Source organism: Pollachius pollachius (assembly GCF_949987615.1).
Source record: "Pollachius pollachius genome assembly, chromosome: 6".
In the NCBI taxonomy this organism is placed as follows: Eukaryota; Metazoa; Chordata; class Actinopteri; order Gadiformes; family Gadidae; genus Pollachius; species Pollachius pollachius.
In genome coordinates this window covers 22605413-22624287 of record NC_136939.1, presented here as the reverse complement: position 1 = coordinate 22624287, position 18875 = coordinate 22605413, and the positions used below count along the sequence as shown (strand labels likewise).

Genomic DNA, 18875 nt, shown 5'->3' with positions numbered 1-18875 from the left:
AGTTACCTGAACGGGCTAACGCTAAGGCAAGTTACCTGATGAGGCTAACGCTAAGGCAAGTTACCTGATGAGGCTAACGCTAAGGCAAGTTACCTGATGAGGCTAACGCTGAGGCAAGTTACCTGATGAGGCTAACGCTAAGGCAAGTTACCTGAACGGGCTAACGCTAAGGCAAGTTACCTGAACGGGCTACCGCTAAGGCAAGTTACCTGAACGGGCTAACGCTAAGGCAAGTTACCTGAACGGGCTACCGCTAAGGCAAGTTACCTGAACGGGCTAACGCTAAGGCAAGTTACCTGAACGGGCTACCGCTAAGGCAAGTTACCTGAACGGGCTACCGCTAAGGCAAGTTACCTGATGAGGCTAACGCTAAGGCAAGTTACCTGAACGGGCTAACGCTAAGGCAAGTTACCTGAACGGGCTACCGCTAAGGCAAGTTACCTGAACGGGCTACCGCTAAGGCAAGTTACCTGAACGGGCTACCGCTAAGGCAAGTTACCTGAACGGGCTACCGCTAAGGCAAGTTACCTGAACGGGCTACCGCTAAGGCAAGTTACCTGAACGGGCTACCGCTAAGGCAAGTTACCTGAACGGGCTAACGCTAAGGCAAGTTACCTGGTGTCTCTTTCTTTTTACCCATCTAATCCAACAAAGCCCTGCAGCAACCTAAAACATCAACATAACCCGTACTTGTGCTACTTGGGTACAATATGTACCTAAAAAAAAAAATAAATAGTATAGTTATGATCCATTTTGTCACAAAAATTCTGTTAAGAACAACGTGTGAATAATTTGCCTGTCCTCCTGCAGAACCCCCCATCCCCAGTCTGTTGTCCATCTGCTAACGGTCTCCACCGACCCACCCCCACCTAGGTCCTGGCTCCTCACAGAGACAAGCCCCTCCCCCTGCCCCCCGCCCTGCGTGAGCTCCCCCCCCCTCCTCCCCCCGAGCGGCCCTCGCCGGCCCCCCCCCTGCAGGACATCCGGCTCCAGAGGAGGCCGCTGCCCTCCACCCCGGACCAGCCCAGCTGGGCGGCCAACTACATGGTCCCCCGGCCCGTCTCCAAGCCGGCCCCGCCGGCCTCCGGGCCCCCGGCTCCTCCTCAGACCAACGGGGCCGAGGCCTCCAAGGTCCCCGCCGCCACCAACGTCATCTACTGCCAGGCCGCCAGGTACGCTTGGGGGAGCTCCGGGAAGCCCTGACCTCGAGGGGGGAGACGTGTGCAACCACTGTCCTTCCGCTAGGCTCCCCGGTGTCCCGGGGGACTCGTGTGTTGAGGAGGTGTTCCGCAGCGCCTCAGGCGTCTCGTCGGGCCACGAACACGTTCCTGGGGTGACGCATGGGCAGGCCCCGAGCCGGCTCTTTAAGCTAGAGGCCACACCCCTCTGTCCTCCCCCCCTTTACAGAGGGGCCGGCGGTAGGCTTTTGGTTCTCCTTAACTTGAACGGGACGATGGACTGCGTGTCGAATGCGCTGTTTTGCTCTTGGGTAAAATAAATATCTTTACACTTTGTAATGCAGTCTCCTCCGTGGGTTTTCTGTCTCCTGTATCAAGTTGTCTACGCCCCGGCGATGGGGGGTGTCGCCGCCGTTTTGTTTCTTAAATGTACCTTGCCGGACAGACCAAGGTTGAGGATACCTGACTGGAAGCAGACGCAGAGCGGTGGTCTCTGCCAGTGCACGATGCGCGGCCCTGATGACCGGGGCGCTGTGGGGGGCTGTGGATCCCGATGCTCACTGACCCCCCCCCCCTTCTTCTCCCCACTGGTTCCAGGCCCTCCCAGGTGGCGTCGGTCAGCGAGGACATGGTACCCCCCGAGGGGGAGGAGAACGAGTACATGAGCCCCACCTCCCTACCGGCCTCAGGGGCCCCATGGGTCATACCAGGGGCCCTGGTACCCCCTCCGCCCTCAGCTCAGGCGGCCCGCCACAACGACCTCGGGTACACCCCGTCCTGTTGCCTCAGCCACTGCTGCACACAAGTGGCACCATTTTAAATTGGCCCCTTCTTTACGCCCCCCCCATGTCCAACATGGTGTTGTTATCGTCATGATTGAGGTTTCATTGTAAAGAAAGGGCCATGTTCTAAACCTTGCCATATATGTCTCCCAGCAACACTTATACAATAAACTGGCCGGGTTTGCACCGAAGTGACCCAGAACTTTTAGTCCCAGGAACTACATTTCAAGGGACTAAAAGGTTTCTTCAGTCCCTTGTTTTCGGTGTTTCCGCCGCGGTGTGAAGACCCACCAAGGTCAGGAAAATTGAGGTCATTTTACATCAGACGCATAACGAATTGGAATGGAGAGAAACAGAAAAATCGGACCAAAGAAATCGCATTAACAATCAGTTATGAGGCCAATATGCAGCATGTTACAATAAGAGTCGCTGCAGGGAAAAAGACAGACGCACTCAGACCCTCAACCCAATATAGCCAGTGAATACGAGGGTGTGCTCTGTACATTCACCTGTTTAACCCACAGAGGGCCATTTGAGTCTATTTACATTTCATCCTACGTATTTTAAGCAGAGATAGTATTATATATGGCCACCAGAGGGTGCTTTAGCATCAGTTTGGAAGTGTGTGTGTGTGTGTGTGTGTGTGTGTGTGTTTTTATGTGTGTGATGACAATTCTGGTAGAATCTCCTCTTGCCGTGCTCATGTGGTCTGTCCTCCTTCAGCCCCATGACGTGTGAAGACTTGGACGACCCCCAGGTGTACGAGTCCATGTGTAACATCCAGGACCAGGCGGCCGAGGCTGCAGCACCGGCCCTCGACTCGGGTAACGCACAGCCTCTCGTCCACTTTGCATCTACTCCTTTGACCACGGCAGCAGCGCCCGCGCCCAGCAGACACTTGTGCTCTCAGGCTAAGTTGCCCAAAGTACGTCTTGAGTACTGAGCCGCGAAACGGACGGCGTATCAGACGCCGACAGCAAGGGTTTCAGTTACCACCGTTGACATTAGTACAGCGAAAGAAGTGTTTTCTTGCTGACGTCCTAGATTAAATGATCATATGATCACCCGTTTTTTTTCACAAGTCTATCTATATGCAAATGGTTGCTTCAAGGAGGACGCCCATAGCCTATCTGAGCCCGACTCAGACGAGTCGTTTAATTAAGAATTTATCATTAATCATGCATCCAGAAGGGGAGTTCACTACCATTGACTTGCAGAGCTACTAGCCTAGCTTTTGTTCATTTGAGGGGAATATACCTCAGTGTTTCCCCAGCACTGTATGGTTGAGGCGGCCGCCTTAACAACAATAGGGCCCCGCCTTGACTACCAATGTATAAAAAAATATATATATTAGAAAGAAAAAAATTTTTTTTTTCTTTTTTATAAATATTTTTGAATTATTATGCATTAACAAAGTAGAAAACTCTCGTAGGGAAAGAAAACATACTTCCATCAGGTATAAAAAATAAAGATAAATAATGCATCGGTAACACTGTTCACAACAATGGTCGTGCCATAAAGCTTTCTGAATGGAATTAAAACGGAGACAAAACCTACACTTTCTGTGAGAATAGATGTGGACGTTTTGACAATTTTGAGGCAAGGCAAGTCACATAATATAAGACTGTTTAAATTCCAGGCCCTTCATAGTACAAAAAAAAGGACACTCACATTTAAATATAAAACGGATCATATGTGGGTGTAAAAATCGGAAATAATATGAAGAAATACAATAGTAGTTAACAGCTGTGGAAAACAGATTATTTTGAGCCCTGATTTAAAACGATAACCTGTTGGGGCAGACCTAACATGTTCTGGAAGTTTGTTACAGAGCTGTGGTCTGTTTGTTTTTTTAATATATATATATATTTTTACAAAGTTGCCTCAACATGCTTTGGTTGAATCCTGGGAACAGGTTAGTAGGTCAGTCCCTGATGACGTGGGAGCTCGCAACACACGCAGATCAGAGATGTTTTTCAATAGGACATGTGCTTGGCATTAAGACCGTAAAGCAGACTTTGTAGCTTATGGCTATCTCTCGCTCACTGACTTTCCCTCTCAGCTTTCCTCAGTCCTCATCTCTTACTCTCACACACTCTCAACCACGGACACCCACACACACACAGGGCTGTTTGTGTCAGCAGGGGAGTGTCTGGCGTGTGTAGAGATTAATTGACATGCTGTGACGAGCCGGTGCAGAGTGAAGTGCACTTTTTGATTTTCTGTCTAATGAAGGGGATGAGAAACGGCTCTGTTTTCTCCCCCTACGTCACAATGATTTGTGGGCTATTTTATACAAGGCTTGCATCCAGGAACAAGCAGGGCCGCTGTGTACAACGGCCACACTCAGACCACCCCACGTGCACCAGCGCATAAATTCAGTTTGCACCAAGTCATCAATCATGTCCGAAGTGCCCAACTGTGGGTTTTCGACAGCCCTTGTCGCACATCAGTTCGACCTTGTACAAAGCCTGCTAATTGAAGCGGTCAGCAGGAACTTACATGCTTGAGTTTTCGAGCATAAATAGTGAGGGGCGCGTCTGTCGGGTCACCCGTTGGCTGGCATAAGATGTGAAAAATCTACAGTGTGTTACTATTGGTTTAGATTTGGGCCACCAGCGGCAGAACCCGTCCATATTTGGTACTTGAGGGCGGGACTTGAATGCACCAGTCTGGTCTACACAAATTAACATTCAATCCATAATAACTTTTGAATGACGGAAGTGCCAACCAGGATCTTGTGAAAATGCATAATAAATAATTATGAACTAGCCACTGAGATCCTTGGCGAACAAAGAAAAAATAATATTGGCTTTGTGTACGAGAATTAAACACCACTCGCTGTGAACAACCTGAAGGCCTTCAGAGGAATTAAGTGTAAGTCTCCAGCCTGGTTTGGGCATGAGGAAAAGGGCATGTTCTCAGTAGTTTTTATTGATGCATTTATTAAGCTATCCCGTGATTGGTAGCGGATTGCAATTATTTGTTGTTATTATCGTTTCAATTCATATTCATTGGTGCCTACTGTTCATAAAAAACGAAATGTGAAAACAATTGCCGGTTTGCTAGTTTGTAATTTCATTTGAATGCAACATGCGTACAAACTTAAGATTTATTCGTTTTCATAATACATTTTTATAATTAATTGAAATCTTTGCAAGATGAGCTCATTTCAGGGGACAAAAATCGTCATTGACTTAACATGCGGCTCATTGCGCAGCCTTTCACAGCCGACGCCCCGTCACGGTCCATGTGCCTTCCTTTGTCCTAACACGGGGTTCTCTGCCGCGCAGAGCGTCCGCGCCACTCCCCCGTGGCGCCCCAGGACAGGCCGGCGGAGACGGAGGGCGTGTACGAGTACGACTACCCCCGGCCCGTGGCCCCGCACGCCCCCACCCGACGCACCCTCTCAGACATCTCCGGCACCTCGGCGGCCTTCAGCACCCTGAGCCTGGACCGGCCCGGCACCCTGGAGCCCTGTACGTACCCCGGCCCCCCACACCGTCTACCGCCGCCGATCACACTGATAGTGACCCGCCTTGTGTCCCCGCCGTTCCTCTGGCTCCCCTGCACACTGGTCAATCGGTGGTGCAGCACTGTCACGCTGTTGTAGCGGCTCCCGTGCGCACAATCCTTCCCCACCATTCCCCACGCTCCCACAATCATTGCCCGCAATGATCCTTGCGGGCAATGATTGTGGGCCCAAGTTGGAAGTCGCCTTGGGTCTAAGTTTGCTCTGCTGAATGTCTGTTATGGACACGGTTTCCCTCCTCCTCCCCTTCTAAACAGATGCCTCTATGTATGGAGGCTGTGTCTCGCGTCAGCAGCCCGGGCTGGTTGAGTATATGTTAAGACATGTTGGTAAATGTGAATTACGTGCGTATTTTGCCGCATTCACACCATATGGGCGGTATCGGGGAAGTGGGAAGCATTCCCGTTGACTTGATGGCATTCTCACAGCCGCACAGATGGTCGACTTCGGAGGGAAGGATGGCGACGTATGGGGACATCGTGATGTACCATTGGGCTTTTCATTTAATGTAGAATTATAGCCTCGCTGGCTATATATCACATGAACTATTAATCGAAATTGACAATGTGCCCGATTTAAGCCTCTCGGTCTGCTGTTTTACTGGGCAGAATACAAAGAAACACATTGCTACCGCTTCGTGTCCTAGTGTGGCCCCATCCACTTGCTGTGGTTGCCAGCGCTCACTCAATGACAACCAGCAGCCAACCCAAACACGCAGGAGTCCTGTCCAAACTCAGCTAGGCCCGTTCTTCATTTCGCTCCACCTGAAATTCCCCAATATTAGCCCTGGTTTTGCCGCTCTCTTCTCGTTAGCTTTCGTATGCATGCACCAAGGTATTTTTGCAGCTGAAGGCGCTTGGTATGCATTCATCTGTGCAAAAGGCGTGAGTGCAAATAGTGCCGTGTCGTAGGGTACACCACTGTGTGTCGTTCAAATGTCCTCTAGCCAGGAGCCCCTGCAGTCACATAGAAACATGTAAAGTAGATTTCAAAGAACATTCAAACTATCATATATCATATATAAAAATATATCAGGCATAGGGCAGAACTTGCACTTGCCATTTGCCATCAGTAAGTTCTACAGATATGTCTTGATTGTTTTACAAGAAAAACAAATAAATATCAATAAATCGTACACGGATAAAAACAAAGACCCCTTCATCCAGGGCACAGTGTTTGCTTTGTTGCCACCCTGATCAGCTCTGCCCAGGCCGGAGACTCTCTGGCTGAGGGTGAAGTAGCCAGAGGGGGACGCCAACGCCTTTTCCCCCTCCAAGGGTGGTAACCAGGATTACTTGGCGTGAGAGGCCCGTTAGTACTGGGGTCTGTGGCGCCCGCTGGCTGCACAGCTCCCTCCCCCATCAGGGGCCTCGTCCTCATCAGCTGTCGTCGCCCCTCTCTGGGACCGTCCTGCTAAACCACGGGGGGTCTTTCTCCTGAGCCCATGACTCAGTGTTATTCCTACTCGGTCCGGTGTTGCTATTCCCCATCTCATCCCTGTGTTTACACCCCCCCCCCCCCAGCCCTGTTCGCCGCGGGCTCGGACCTGGAGCGCCCCCCCAAGCCCCTCCCGCGCCGGGCCAACTCGGATCGCTGGGGGAGGCCCCTGAACCCCGAGGTGCCTGCGGGGTACATGGCCCCCGCCACGCCCTCCCCTCCGGCCGCAGGCGCCATCAGCGGGGAGATCGAGGGCCTGATGTCCCAGGGCTACTCCTTCCAGGACATCCAGAAGGCCCTGATGATCGCCCAGAACAACCTGGAGACCGCCAAGAACATCCTGCGCGAGTTTGTCTCCGTGCCCTCGGCTGCGCACGTCGCCACGTAGCACGCCTCCCCGCCCCCCACAACCACCGACCCTCAGCCCCCTACACACGCTCCCTCACTCTCGCCGCGCACACTCCAGTGTTCTTTGTGTGTCTGTCCGTCTGTCTGTCTGTACACGCCGTGCCATTACAGTAGATTGCGTTGAACCACTTTAAGCACTTTGCTGAATGTCCAGATATACATGCCAAAAGGTTAGGGGGAGTGCGCCCACACTGCTGAGTTTCTTGGAACTGAACCAAAACGCACAAGAGTGATTGGTTCAAGTCCACGATGTGATTCACCACAGACGGTACAGTCTCTGAGGTTTAAGTGTTTGGGGACTCTTGAAGTGTCTTAAGGAAGGTCTGTCGGTTTGGGTCGTACCATTCCTGAGGCGGGGAGGGGGGTTGCAGCACGATAGCGACGTGTCTTAGCAACCTTTTGCCAAGCTGCAGGTTTAAGTCGAGGCAGCACAAACTGTTACAACGGAGTATATATTTCCAGTTTTTGTGTCTTACAGCCGGCAGCTTCAGTCTTGAACAGGCTTATTGAGAAAAGTGTGTTAAAACAAATATTTATCTGACCACCCGGTTGTTTTGAACTCATGGGAGTTTTCATGTGGAATTAGTGTGGTCTGTGCTTCGGCTGACTGTGATTGGTATCGCTGAGAAGCATCGGTCTCAGTGTGTTGCCACGTGTTGGGACGACGTAATTTCCTGCGACCAATCCTTTCCGAGCTCCTAATCATTGCCTTGGTGATGTTAAAAATATATATATATAAAATGAGTCAAAAAAGCATCTAGTACATTCTGGAAGTGTATTCAGTGTAGTGCTAACCGTGGCTGGAGTCTTAATTTTAAGCTCGTAATTACGTTGTTTTATTTTTCTAAAATCATGTTACTTTTTCACCATTAACCGTGGTCTTACTGAAATTAATTCTGTGAATAGCTTATTTATATACGATGATTTTTATTTCTGCCGAATGAAAACGTCTCTCTGGGAACCCCATGTATATTCCACTCTTTTGGGAGCTGGAGAAGAGGAGTCTTGATCCCGGGACTCAGGTACCCGGAGCTACGTGGTGCGTAGTACTAGTAACACGCCCCGGGGAGGCGGGAGGCGCTCGGCCCGACGGAGTCCCACACCAAAAGCATTTAAAACACAAAGTGTCATTTTGGAGTGTCGGCAGGCACTTCTGTGTGCGCTTGCACAGAATAATTGCCATATGTTTTGCCTTAAGTCAGGCTCAAATGGTACTGGTGGAATTATTATTGTATGGACATTTTAAAGAGTGAGCAAACGTTGGAAGTTCAACCGCAAGGAAACGGTGGCAACTCTCGTAGAATACGGTGTTGTGGCGCTGTTCCTCGGGTTGAGTTTAGTTTTTTGGGGGGGTTTGCTTGTGCTTAAATGAAATAACCTTGATAGTGCCGTTTTAATGTGAAAACCCCCCTGCGAGGGCAGATTTGTTATGATAGTGCAATTAACATGTGTTTTTACCAGTACTATATGACGTCTTGTGTGAGGACAATAGTGCGAGCTATTGCTGTCACACGGTCAACCTGCTCATGGTTACTGCAGAAGTTACTGGTGGTCTTTAAGTGTGGCTGTTAAATTCTTTGATAATATCCATACGGAAGAGGATTAGGGCCACACATAAAAAAAAAAAGTTCTGGCTTTATTCTCAGAATTCTGATTTTAAACTCAGAATTCTGACTTTTAATCTCAGAATTCTGAGAAAGAAGTCAGAATTCTGACTTTAAACTCAGAATTCTGACATTAATCTCAGAAATCTGACTTTAATCTCAGAATTCTGAGAAAAAAGTCAGAATTCTGAGAAAAAAGTCAGAACTACGGGTACCTGTAAGGACTCACCTTTTGGTCTTCCATTAACGAAATGGCTTCTTCTGGAACCCGCAAGAAGTCGCTAAGGGAAGACATCTTAGCACAAGTAGGCTAGGGCTACTGGTTACTCTGCGTGTGGTTTCCTCCTATTGCATAAAGCAAAGTGTCTCCCACGGAGGTTGGTCCTTAGAAAGTCAGAATTCTGACTTTAATCTCAGAATTAAAGAATTAGAGAATAAAGTCAGAACTTTTTTTTTTCTTCTATGAGTGGCCCTAATCCTCTTCCGTATATCCACTTGTAGGAATACATGTTTGTTTTATAAATCATTATTAACCTTGGATTATTTGTTTTTTTCATACTTGCCTACTAAAAAAGCTTTTTTGTCATCGCATATGTAGAGATTTTATTTATTGATTCTTTTTTTAATATCAGCATTTATTGTGTTCTCATGTGTTCATGCCGAAGCCATTAAGATTTTGAATTAAACAGTATTTTTCGTTAACACTTTATCTATGTTGTTTATATTAAAAAGGTGATTTACAACAATTTCTGCAAAAGCAGAAAATAAATGACAATAGAGTAGATGACTCCATTGGTTTCAGTACCTTTTTTATATTTTTAAACACTCAGTTTGCATCTTATTTCCTGTGATTGCTGATCACACCTATCTATATTACTAAGTTCTACACACTCCGCTTGTTGCCTCTGTGTAGTCCAGTACCTCACAAGCCGAATCATGGGTATGACTGCTGTACTCGCTGTCAGCGTTGAGGTTAAAATGTACAGAATTCTCTGTACTGTACTGTACAGCTTTGACCTCAAGGTGGGGCCTGAAGAAAGAACGCTCTGTTCCTCCTGTGAGTGTTCCTCCTGCTCTGACACAGAGCAGGCCGGGCCTGCTGGAGGGATGGGTAGAGACAGGACTCGAGGGATGGGTAGAGACAGGACTCGAGTGTTGTCAAGGCTGCATGATATACTGCCAGATGGTTGATCCTCAAAGTTGAGGACAGTGAAAGTCATTCAAACATTATTTTTTTCAAATGAAACATTTTTTATTTAGCATCCTTTTCTTGAAAAACAAATATATATATAAAAATGCAAGCATTAAAGAATAACATGTACATTACTTAAATGTATCTAAATTTGAGGGGGGGAGAAAAACATACGAATTCTAACTGTACAGTTTCAAACTCCCGTTGGCGAAATGTCCAGAACCATTCCAATAAAACCAAAAACATGAGAGAGGAGTCATATTCCTGAAAACCTCTATCACACACAATGCTAGGACACTGTTTTCTTTAGTGCAGATAGTTTGCTGTATGGCATATTCACTCCACTCCCAACGCGATCCTATCAGTAGGTGGGACAGCCACACTATAAACAGTTTATAATGAGAATCATTTTAATCAAGAGAACTACCCCAAACTAAACCACTGTTTCTTATTGCGTGCGCCAAAGTCCGCCCACTCACTCCTGTGGAACGAAGACAGTGCCAGCCAAACCTACAGGTCAAACGTGGATCTTTTTTTTCTCACAACTACACACTGTACACAAGCAAGTGTTCTGGATTGAAGCACTACCTGGATATGTTTCTACAAATTGAACTCGACACAATGCAAAGTAATGGAACACATTTAAAAACAAACATTGCAAGTCATTAGGGCTTTTCAGATCTATCAACAAAACACATCTAACATAACCTACACAGTAAGCAAACTGGTCATAAAAAATGAAAACAGGTATTCTTCTGCCTGACTACAGTGCCCGCACCCTAATACAATATACACAAGGCAAACAAGAAAATGAAAAGAATTTAAATTCAGTGTTCAATGGATTCTCAAAACAAACTTTGAACATGTTCACAGGCACTGCAGCCTACGAGTCGTGGCCCTTCGAAGAGAAAAAACAAATCAAAACATTCCTCACGCTGGTTATTCACAAAGTCCCAGAGTTTGACAGTAGTTTTGCAGAAAAGGAGCTGTCCAAACGACGGGGGTGGTGTGTGTTGGCAACGTGGTGAGCCTGGGAACACAGTGGCTGAGGGCCTTGACGGGTCCTCACAGACACTATCAGGGACCCTTCTGTATACCCTGGCCTCCCATCGAAACATAGAAATACAAATAATAAAAACCCTGCAAAAAATAGCTTTGGCTTCACCAGATGTTGGTATTGATTATTGAACAAAACAAAAATATGAAAAAGAAAAGAGAAATTCGCTTTCAAATGTTCCTGCAAAACAAAGCCGTGTGCGGAAAGTCCTTAAATAACAATATATATATGTATAATATATACAGTTTCATAAGAATACAGAGTATCATCAAACCTCCATCAACTGCAAACAATCTTTTGTTGTGAAAACGGTGCGGGAACCAGTTGGGAAAAAAAACAAACATCTTCCAATCACCAAATAAATACTGTGTGTGTGTTTTGACATCAACACCTCAGGACCACAGGGTGACAGGTGGGGGGGAGAGTAGCCTGGTGGTGGGAGGTGCGTCCCCCACCCCCCGGCCGGGTCACAGCCTGGACTGCTGCATGCGTCACTTCTTGAACTCCACCTCCTTTACTCCATGGAGGTCCGGTGGGAGAGAGAGGGAGAGGGAGAGAGGGGGGGGGGGGGGGGAACATTTAGTTACCCCCTGAGTCAAAAGAGTGAAACTGAACTTCTGAGAGCGAGCTGATAGATCCTTCTCACAGAGGCCCCAGGTAGGATGAACCCAGGTGTCACTGATCACACTAATTACAGCTCTGCTCCTGTTATGTTCCAGACCCATCGTTACTGTTGAGCCACACCTGTGTGTGACCTAGGACAGCCCCTCTGTGGGACAGGGGTCTGTCGTCCATCTCTTGCCCAGCTGTTTGTTATTATAACCAAGGATACTATCAGCAGGTCTAGTGATACGATCCCCAAAATGCATCAATGTTATTCCTCCACACCAATTGGCTGTTATGCAACCAGGCTGAGCTCTGCGCCCACGGGGTCGCGTGTGGATGATTCAGTGGCTCATTCCCCGGTCAAAACCCGTTTCAGTGAGGTCATAACTCAGGGCCTGTGAGGACCCCGTTCATGACGAGTGTCACTGAAAACGATCCACCTGGATGTTTCTGGAGACATTTTAACGAGTGAATAAGCTTTCTACTTTTCTATGCTAATGTCTAAACATGCCCCTATGAGGCTAGGAGAGCTGTGTACCTGGTCCCCAGGGGCCTTCGGGGCCCCGTTGGCCCCCTTCAGAAGCTCGGTCTGCTCCGCCTTGGGGTCGGCCTGCAGCTCCACCACAATGTCGTCTTTAGACAGCATCTCTTTGGTGCTGCAGGGAAACAAACGAGGAGCGTTATATATTATATATATACCCTCACATCACATGACACACAGCCTGGTGTGGACAGTGTCAGAAACTAACTAAATGATATGAGGTAGAGCAACAATGCAGTAAAATATGCATGGTCTGTGTGTGTGTGTGTGTGTGTGTATTTGTGTACATTTGATTGTGTGTGTGTGTGTGTTGATCTGTGTGATTGTTTATGTATGTATGTACATACACAGTCATGTGGGTATATGTGTGTATGTATGTTTGAATGTATGTGTCTGTGTGTGTTGGTGTAGGTAAGTGTGGTATGTGTGTGTGTGTGTGTGTGAGCAGCGTACATCTCCTGCTTCCCAGAGCGTCCACAGGGGATCTTGCCCTTCTTGTGCAGGAAGTAGACGACGCTCCCCAGGATGGCGAGCAACAGGAGGGACAGGATGATCACCACGATGACCACCCCGCTCCCCTCGGCTACAAACACACGCATACGGGTACATGCACGCACAATCACACACACACACACACGCGTGCGGGCAGGCGCACGGAGGAGGGAAACAGACACACGATACAGTGTTAATTATGTTGTCGCCCGCCACAAGGTGCTGATCTGAGCGGGGGAACAGAGAGACGAGTAGCAGAGTGAAGACAGCCAGCACAGGTATCCCTTTCAGCTAAAGGTCAGTATCGGCCGCGGTCGGCTTAGCTCAGGAGGTAGGGCAGGTTGACCTGTGTCCTGAAGGTTGCTAGTTTGATACCCGGCTCCTCCGCTAGTTTGAAGTGTCCGTGAGCCAGACACCTCACCCTGACTGCTCCTGACGAGCTGGCTGCCGCCCTGCGTGGTTGACACCGCCGTCGGTGGGTGAATGTGTGTATTAAGATGTTATTACACACAATGTTATTGTATTGATATGAGAAGGCTTAGAGCCCGGGCTTCCAGTACAGAGTGTCAGAGTTAAGTCTCTGTCTGCCCACTGGAATGAGTTCACGAGGGCTGGCCGTGATGGTGTTCGCTGTTCGCTGCCAGAATTACACGCTCACGGATGCCTGCTTCCAGTAACATGACCGGTCTAAACAAAGTCAGCCCCCGTGGAGCCAGAGAGACACCTCGATGAACCAGGTTTAAGCTTGTCTCTTTCCTTATTTCAGAGCATTGTTTTATATCTAATACTATTGATAGAATAGTCTGTTGCATCCCTCTCTGTTACTCTATTTGAACCAGAGCAGGTTTGGATGTATTTAGCGGGCTTAGACAGAACGGCCGCCATTCTCCTCGTGGATAAACAGAACGTTGGCACAGAACGAGGGCACGGGCAGGGAGTCTCGTTCCCCGAGAGAGTTTTGTCTCCGTGGCGGTTACCCCCGGCAACCTCCATCATAATAATCATAATCATAATGCCAGCGAATGTTTGGGAAAGAAACCAAACATTTAGAAGAGTTGTAATGAGACGCAGAGTAAGCCCAAGTGGTCCACAGTATTCCCGACGGGCCGGTGAGAGGCTGTTTATTAGCGTGTCTCCAATTAAACACTATCCCCCCAGCGCAGTGCTGTACATTAAAACCGGCAGTAAAAGGTAACGCACGCATCTTAAAAACGTAATAATTGTGAATTATATATATTTGCGACAATTAGCATTCACTATCAGGAATTTCTCCCAAGAAAACAAACATTAAATTGGGAGGCAAACGGAGAAAGAGTCATGGAAAATAGCTTGCATCTGCGAAAAAGAAACGGTAGCTTGTTGAGGGAGTCTGTTTTGACTTTCCTTCCAGCATCAGACAGAATACTTAATCCAGCCCCCCTCCCTCAGGGGACTTCCAGCATGGCTGTGTGCTGTGGCATCATGTTAAAAAATCATGAGTTGCTTTCATTCCAGCCGTGCTAGCAGCCCTCCCCACCAGAGTCTGACCCACTCTATCGCTCTGCTGCAGAACCAGAGCCGCTCCATTAAGACCCCTGTTTTTCCATCTTTTCTGTGGATTTGAATCAGAAGAAAGGAGAGACAAGCGAAGGTTCTTCTGAACTGGAAGCTTAAAGGTTCAGGTGGAGAGCGAGGGCGGCGGTGGAGGAGAGAGGAAGAGGTTTTCTGAGGGGGGATATAAAGAGGAGAGCTTTGAGGAGCAGGGAGCGATGCTTACCGGGAGGGTGGGGGACGGAGGGGGGTGAGGCCAGAGGAACTGTGAATCACAGGCAGAAACACATTTAAGATGGCCGCCACATCCACCCCTGGTTTATTCACAAACAGAGCTCTCTCTGCTCCTGTGGTGGACTCCCTAACCTCTCTCCCTGAGAAGGGCACTGCTTTCATTGCAGTGCAAATGCATTTCTTACATTTCTGCTAATTATTGGATGTATCTATTTTACATTGGTCCCCATGACAACCCCTGATGCGTTTCAATTGATTCTGCCGCCACCAACACATCTTTGTGAGTTCAAAATGTCAAAATAACCCTTCTAAAACTCCTCTGCCAAATGTAGAACCTGATTATATATCTCTTCTTAATACTGGACAGTTCTTGGCACTGCTCATCGGTGGCAAACAAACCATCCTATCCTCCAATCTCTCAAATGACTTTCAATTCTGCAAACCATTGATTTTCGTTTTGATGGACATTAACAGCTGGTTAAGTCATTTATGTTTCAGTAATGGGGCTATGGAGTTTGTCAGAATATAGAATGGACATATTTATCATAAAATCCCAGGCCAGAGCGCTGACACAGTTCCCCGGCGACAGCAGCAAATAACCCTGTTTTTAATATCGTAGTGGGGTATTTGTCAGTGTTAAGAATTGGGCAACATCTATTTCCCTGCCATATAAAAGATTGTGAAAGGCAAAGTAGTAATTTGTTGGATAAGGCAGAGTCTATAATTCACATTTAGGGCCGGTGATTTTCCATTAGGACTCTTATTTCATCATTATTTTCATGTGTATTGCCTGCATTTATTTTCATAAACCTATTAGCTAGTTTCCAGGGGCTTCGGTAAATGTCCCGGAGATTGAAGTGCATGTGGGAGGTTGTTTTGGGGAGGTGTGTGTGTGTGTGTGTGGGGGGGGAAGATGAAATCCCTTACTGGCTGTGATGCGGTAGCTCTTGACCTCGGCGCCCATGTCGTTGGAGGCGTTGCACAGCGCGCTGACGTCCGACGTCACCTTCACCGACACCACACTGTGAGCCGTGTTCTCACTGGCCCTGTTCACCACCTCGCGCCAGACCTGGGCCCCGCACACACACACACACGCACGCACGCACGCAGACACACACACAAACACACACAGAGACACACACGTGTCCTTCTTTAATGTGTTCCTTCTTTTAGTGTTCCCGTAGGATTCTTGAACATGACATGCAGTATACATGATACAGAACGCAGCGCCTCTTACACACACCAAACAAACGACACACAAGTGAAAGTGCTGCTGCAGCTGAAACAATGCATAATGTATTGAGGGAGTATCGTGTAAGTAACTAGAGTTCGCCGTAGCTTGTGTGTTATACATCCTGCCACTTAATGTACGCACTTATTGTATGTTGTACGTCCCACAACTAAATAGTACTTAGTTGTGTAGCATCATGTCCTAGCTATCTTTGTTGTGTACAGGTAATGGGTTAACCTAGCGGGTGTTAGTGCTTGGTACTTGTTTCTATGAACATCTTTACTGTACCAACAGCGATATATTGTTGTTCCACCTTCTTCTGACGCTTTGGATAAAAGCGTCAGAAGAATGCCCTAAATGTAAATGTAGTGTAACCGCCAGTGTGTGTGTGTGTGTGTGTGTGTGTGTGTGTGTGTGTGTGAGTCCCACCTGGGTCCCCACGATGCTCCAGGAGATGGTGGGCAGCGGGTGTCCCTGGGCCTCACAGCTCAGGTTGACCAGCCGGCCTGTGGCCTCCTCCAGCTCCACCTCCCGCTCCTCGCTCAGCTGGGGCGCACCTGGAGCAGGAAGACCTCCGTCACACACAGCTACACGCAGACACACACAGCTACACACAGACACACACAGCTACACAGACACACACCGGCCAACACACAGACCCACGAAGCCACACACAGACCCAAACGTCGGCCAACACACAGACCCAAACATCGGCCAACACACAGACCCACACAGTAACACACAGCAACACACAGCACCAAACAGCAACACACCACAACACACAGCAACACATCCAAACACACACAAACACACACCAACACACCGCAGACCACAGCTACTCACACCAACACACCGCAACACACACAAACACACAGCACCACACACCAACACACAGCAACACACAGCACCACACAGCAACACACCGCAGAACACAGCAACACTTACAAATACACACACCAACACACCCGAACACACACCAACCCAAACCAACACACACAAATACTAACAAACACACACCAACACACACCGACACACACCAATACACACCAACATGGAATCGGATGCTAGCACCGAATATGTGTCACATGCCAACCGTGCTGTCACGCACACACTCACACACACTCACACACACACACACACACACACGCGCACACACACTCACACACTCACACACCCACAAGTGTGAACTCGCATCCTTCTCTTAAAGTAATAAAGTAATCTGTGACCGGGTCGATCCCGTGATGCTGTCACGGAGACACAACACGACACAATTACACTTGACCTGGCTTGACTTCAAGGGACAGCAAGAGCTCGTTACTGCTCAATAACGAGGGTCGATTAGTGTCTTCAAGACAGCAGTTTTTATTCCACACCAGATTGTGTTGTTCTCTCCAAAATAGCAGCGTTGTAGAGCAGTGAGGAAGACTTATTACAGATGGCTCCGTGGGTTTGGTTGTGATCTTCTATATTATACCATGGCAAGTTATGACCAAGAAATCTCAGTGGTCAGCTCATTTTAATATTTAGTGAAGCCGACACACACCAACACACAGCAACACACTGCAACACACACCAACACACACCAACACACAGCAACACACACCAACACACACCAACACACAGCAACACACACCAACACACAGCAACACAGCAACACACAGCAACACACAGCAACACACAGCAACACACACCAACACACAGCAACACACACCAACACACAGCAGCACACAGCAACACACAGCAACACACTGCAACACACACCAACACACACCAACACACAGCAACACACAGCAACACACCAACACACAGCAAAACACACCAACACACAGCAGCACACAGCAACACACTGCAACACACTGCAACACACAGGAACACACACCAACACACAGCAACACACAGCAACACACCAACACACAGCAAAACACACCAACACACAGCAGCACACAGCAACACACTGCAACACACTGCAACACACAGGAACACACACTAACACACACTAACACACAGCAACACACACCAACACACAGCAACACACACCAACACACACCAACAGCACCCAGGGTCAGGGTGATGAGCGACCGGTGTGTGTGTCCCACCCTCTCCTCTGTGTACCGGGGGTCTGTGTGGACCCTTACCCTGGACGATGATGTGGACGGAGCCGCTGGTGCGCAGGGCGGGCAGGGACGGCACCGTCACCTCACACACGTACTCCCCGCTGGTGGCGTAGGTCGCGTCCGCCAGGGTCAGGGTGTGGCCTCGCCCCACCTGCTTCCCGTTCTGCACACACACACACAGACACACACACACACACACACAGAAACACACACACACGCACACGCACACCACGCTCCAAATATGAAGCACACACCACACATGCACACACACACACACACACACACACCACACATGCGCACACACCCACCACACACACACCAAACACACGTACACGTCTGACTCAAGTGCTGCACGGCATTTCAGGTATTAACGCTTAGCTTAGCATTCAGTGAGATTTGATTCCCTGAGCGACGGTTAGCAAGTCGCACACATTGTCCTGATGGATGACAACAATAAGAGGGATAATCACCTTGTACCAGACGGCGGTGGTTTCCAGAGAGGACAACGCGTTGCAGGTGGCTGTGAGGCTCTCCCCCTTGAACATGACCTCTGAGTCCCTGGGGACCACCACCACGGGGTCCAGGTCTGTACACACACACACACACACACACACACACACAGGCACACACACACAGGCACACAAACGCACACACACAGACACAAAAACACACCAACACACATACACAAAATACAGATAAGGGCATGAGAAAGAATTGAAGCATGTTTTTCGGCGCTTTTCCACCTGGTTGGTGTGGAGGGTTTGTTCTGAGCGCAGGTGTGTTTCCCTCCCCAGCTCGGTTCCTTTGGGTCTATGTGGGCGGGAATAACACTGACTGGAGGCAGCGCGGCCTCACAGGCTGGAACACGCATCCACAGACAGCTGGATTTCTACATCCATGCAGTGGATGTATAAATCCTCTGACACCTTCCCCTTTC

At 48.5% G+C, this 18875-nt stretch overlaps 2 protein-coding genes across 2 annotated transcripts in view; one reads left to right on the top strand and one right to left on the bottom strand.

Annotated features, from left to right (window-relative positions):
* LOC307077145 (E3 ubiquitin-protein ligase CBL-like) overlaps positions 1-9643 on the top strand; it is a 30238-nt gene extending 20595 nt beyond the window's left edge. The window contains exons 11-15 of the mRNA XM_079738450.1: positions 874-1172; positions 1776-1943; positions 2684-2784; positions 5254-5439; positions 7016-9643. Coding sequence (XP_079594576.1) covers positions 874-1172; positions 1776-1943; positions 2684-2784; positions 5254-5439; positions 7016-7317 — 1056 coding nt within the window. The 3' untranslated portion in view covers positions 7318-9643. The remainder of the gene's footprint in view (positions 1-873; positions 1173-1775; positions 1944-2683; positions 2785-5253; positions 5440-7015) is intronic.
* Positions 9644-10208: 565 nt separating this feature from the next.
* The window catches only part of mcama (melanoma cell adhesion molecule a), a 35796-nt gene continuing 27129 nt past the window's right edge, over positions 10209-18875 (bottom strand). The window contains exons 9-16 of the mRNA XM_079738580.1: positions 18409-18524; positions 17960-18101; positions 16254-16381; positions 15521-15662; positions 14586-14624; positions 12791-12920; positions 12335-12452; positions 10209-11702 (exon numbers count right to left, since the gene is read on the bottom strand). Of these exons, the coding sequence (XP_079594706.1) occupies positions 11682-11702; positions 12335-12452; positions 12791-12920; positions 14586-14624; positions 15521-15662; positions 16254-16381; positions 17960-18101; positions 18409-18524 (836 nt within the window). The 3' untranslated portion in view covers positions 10209-11681. The remainder of the gene's footprint in view (positions 11703-12334; positions 12453-12790; positions 12921-14585; positions 14625-15520; positions 15663-16253; positions 16382-17959; positions 18102-18408; positions 18525-18875) is intronic.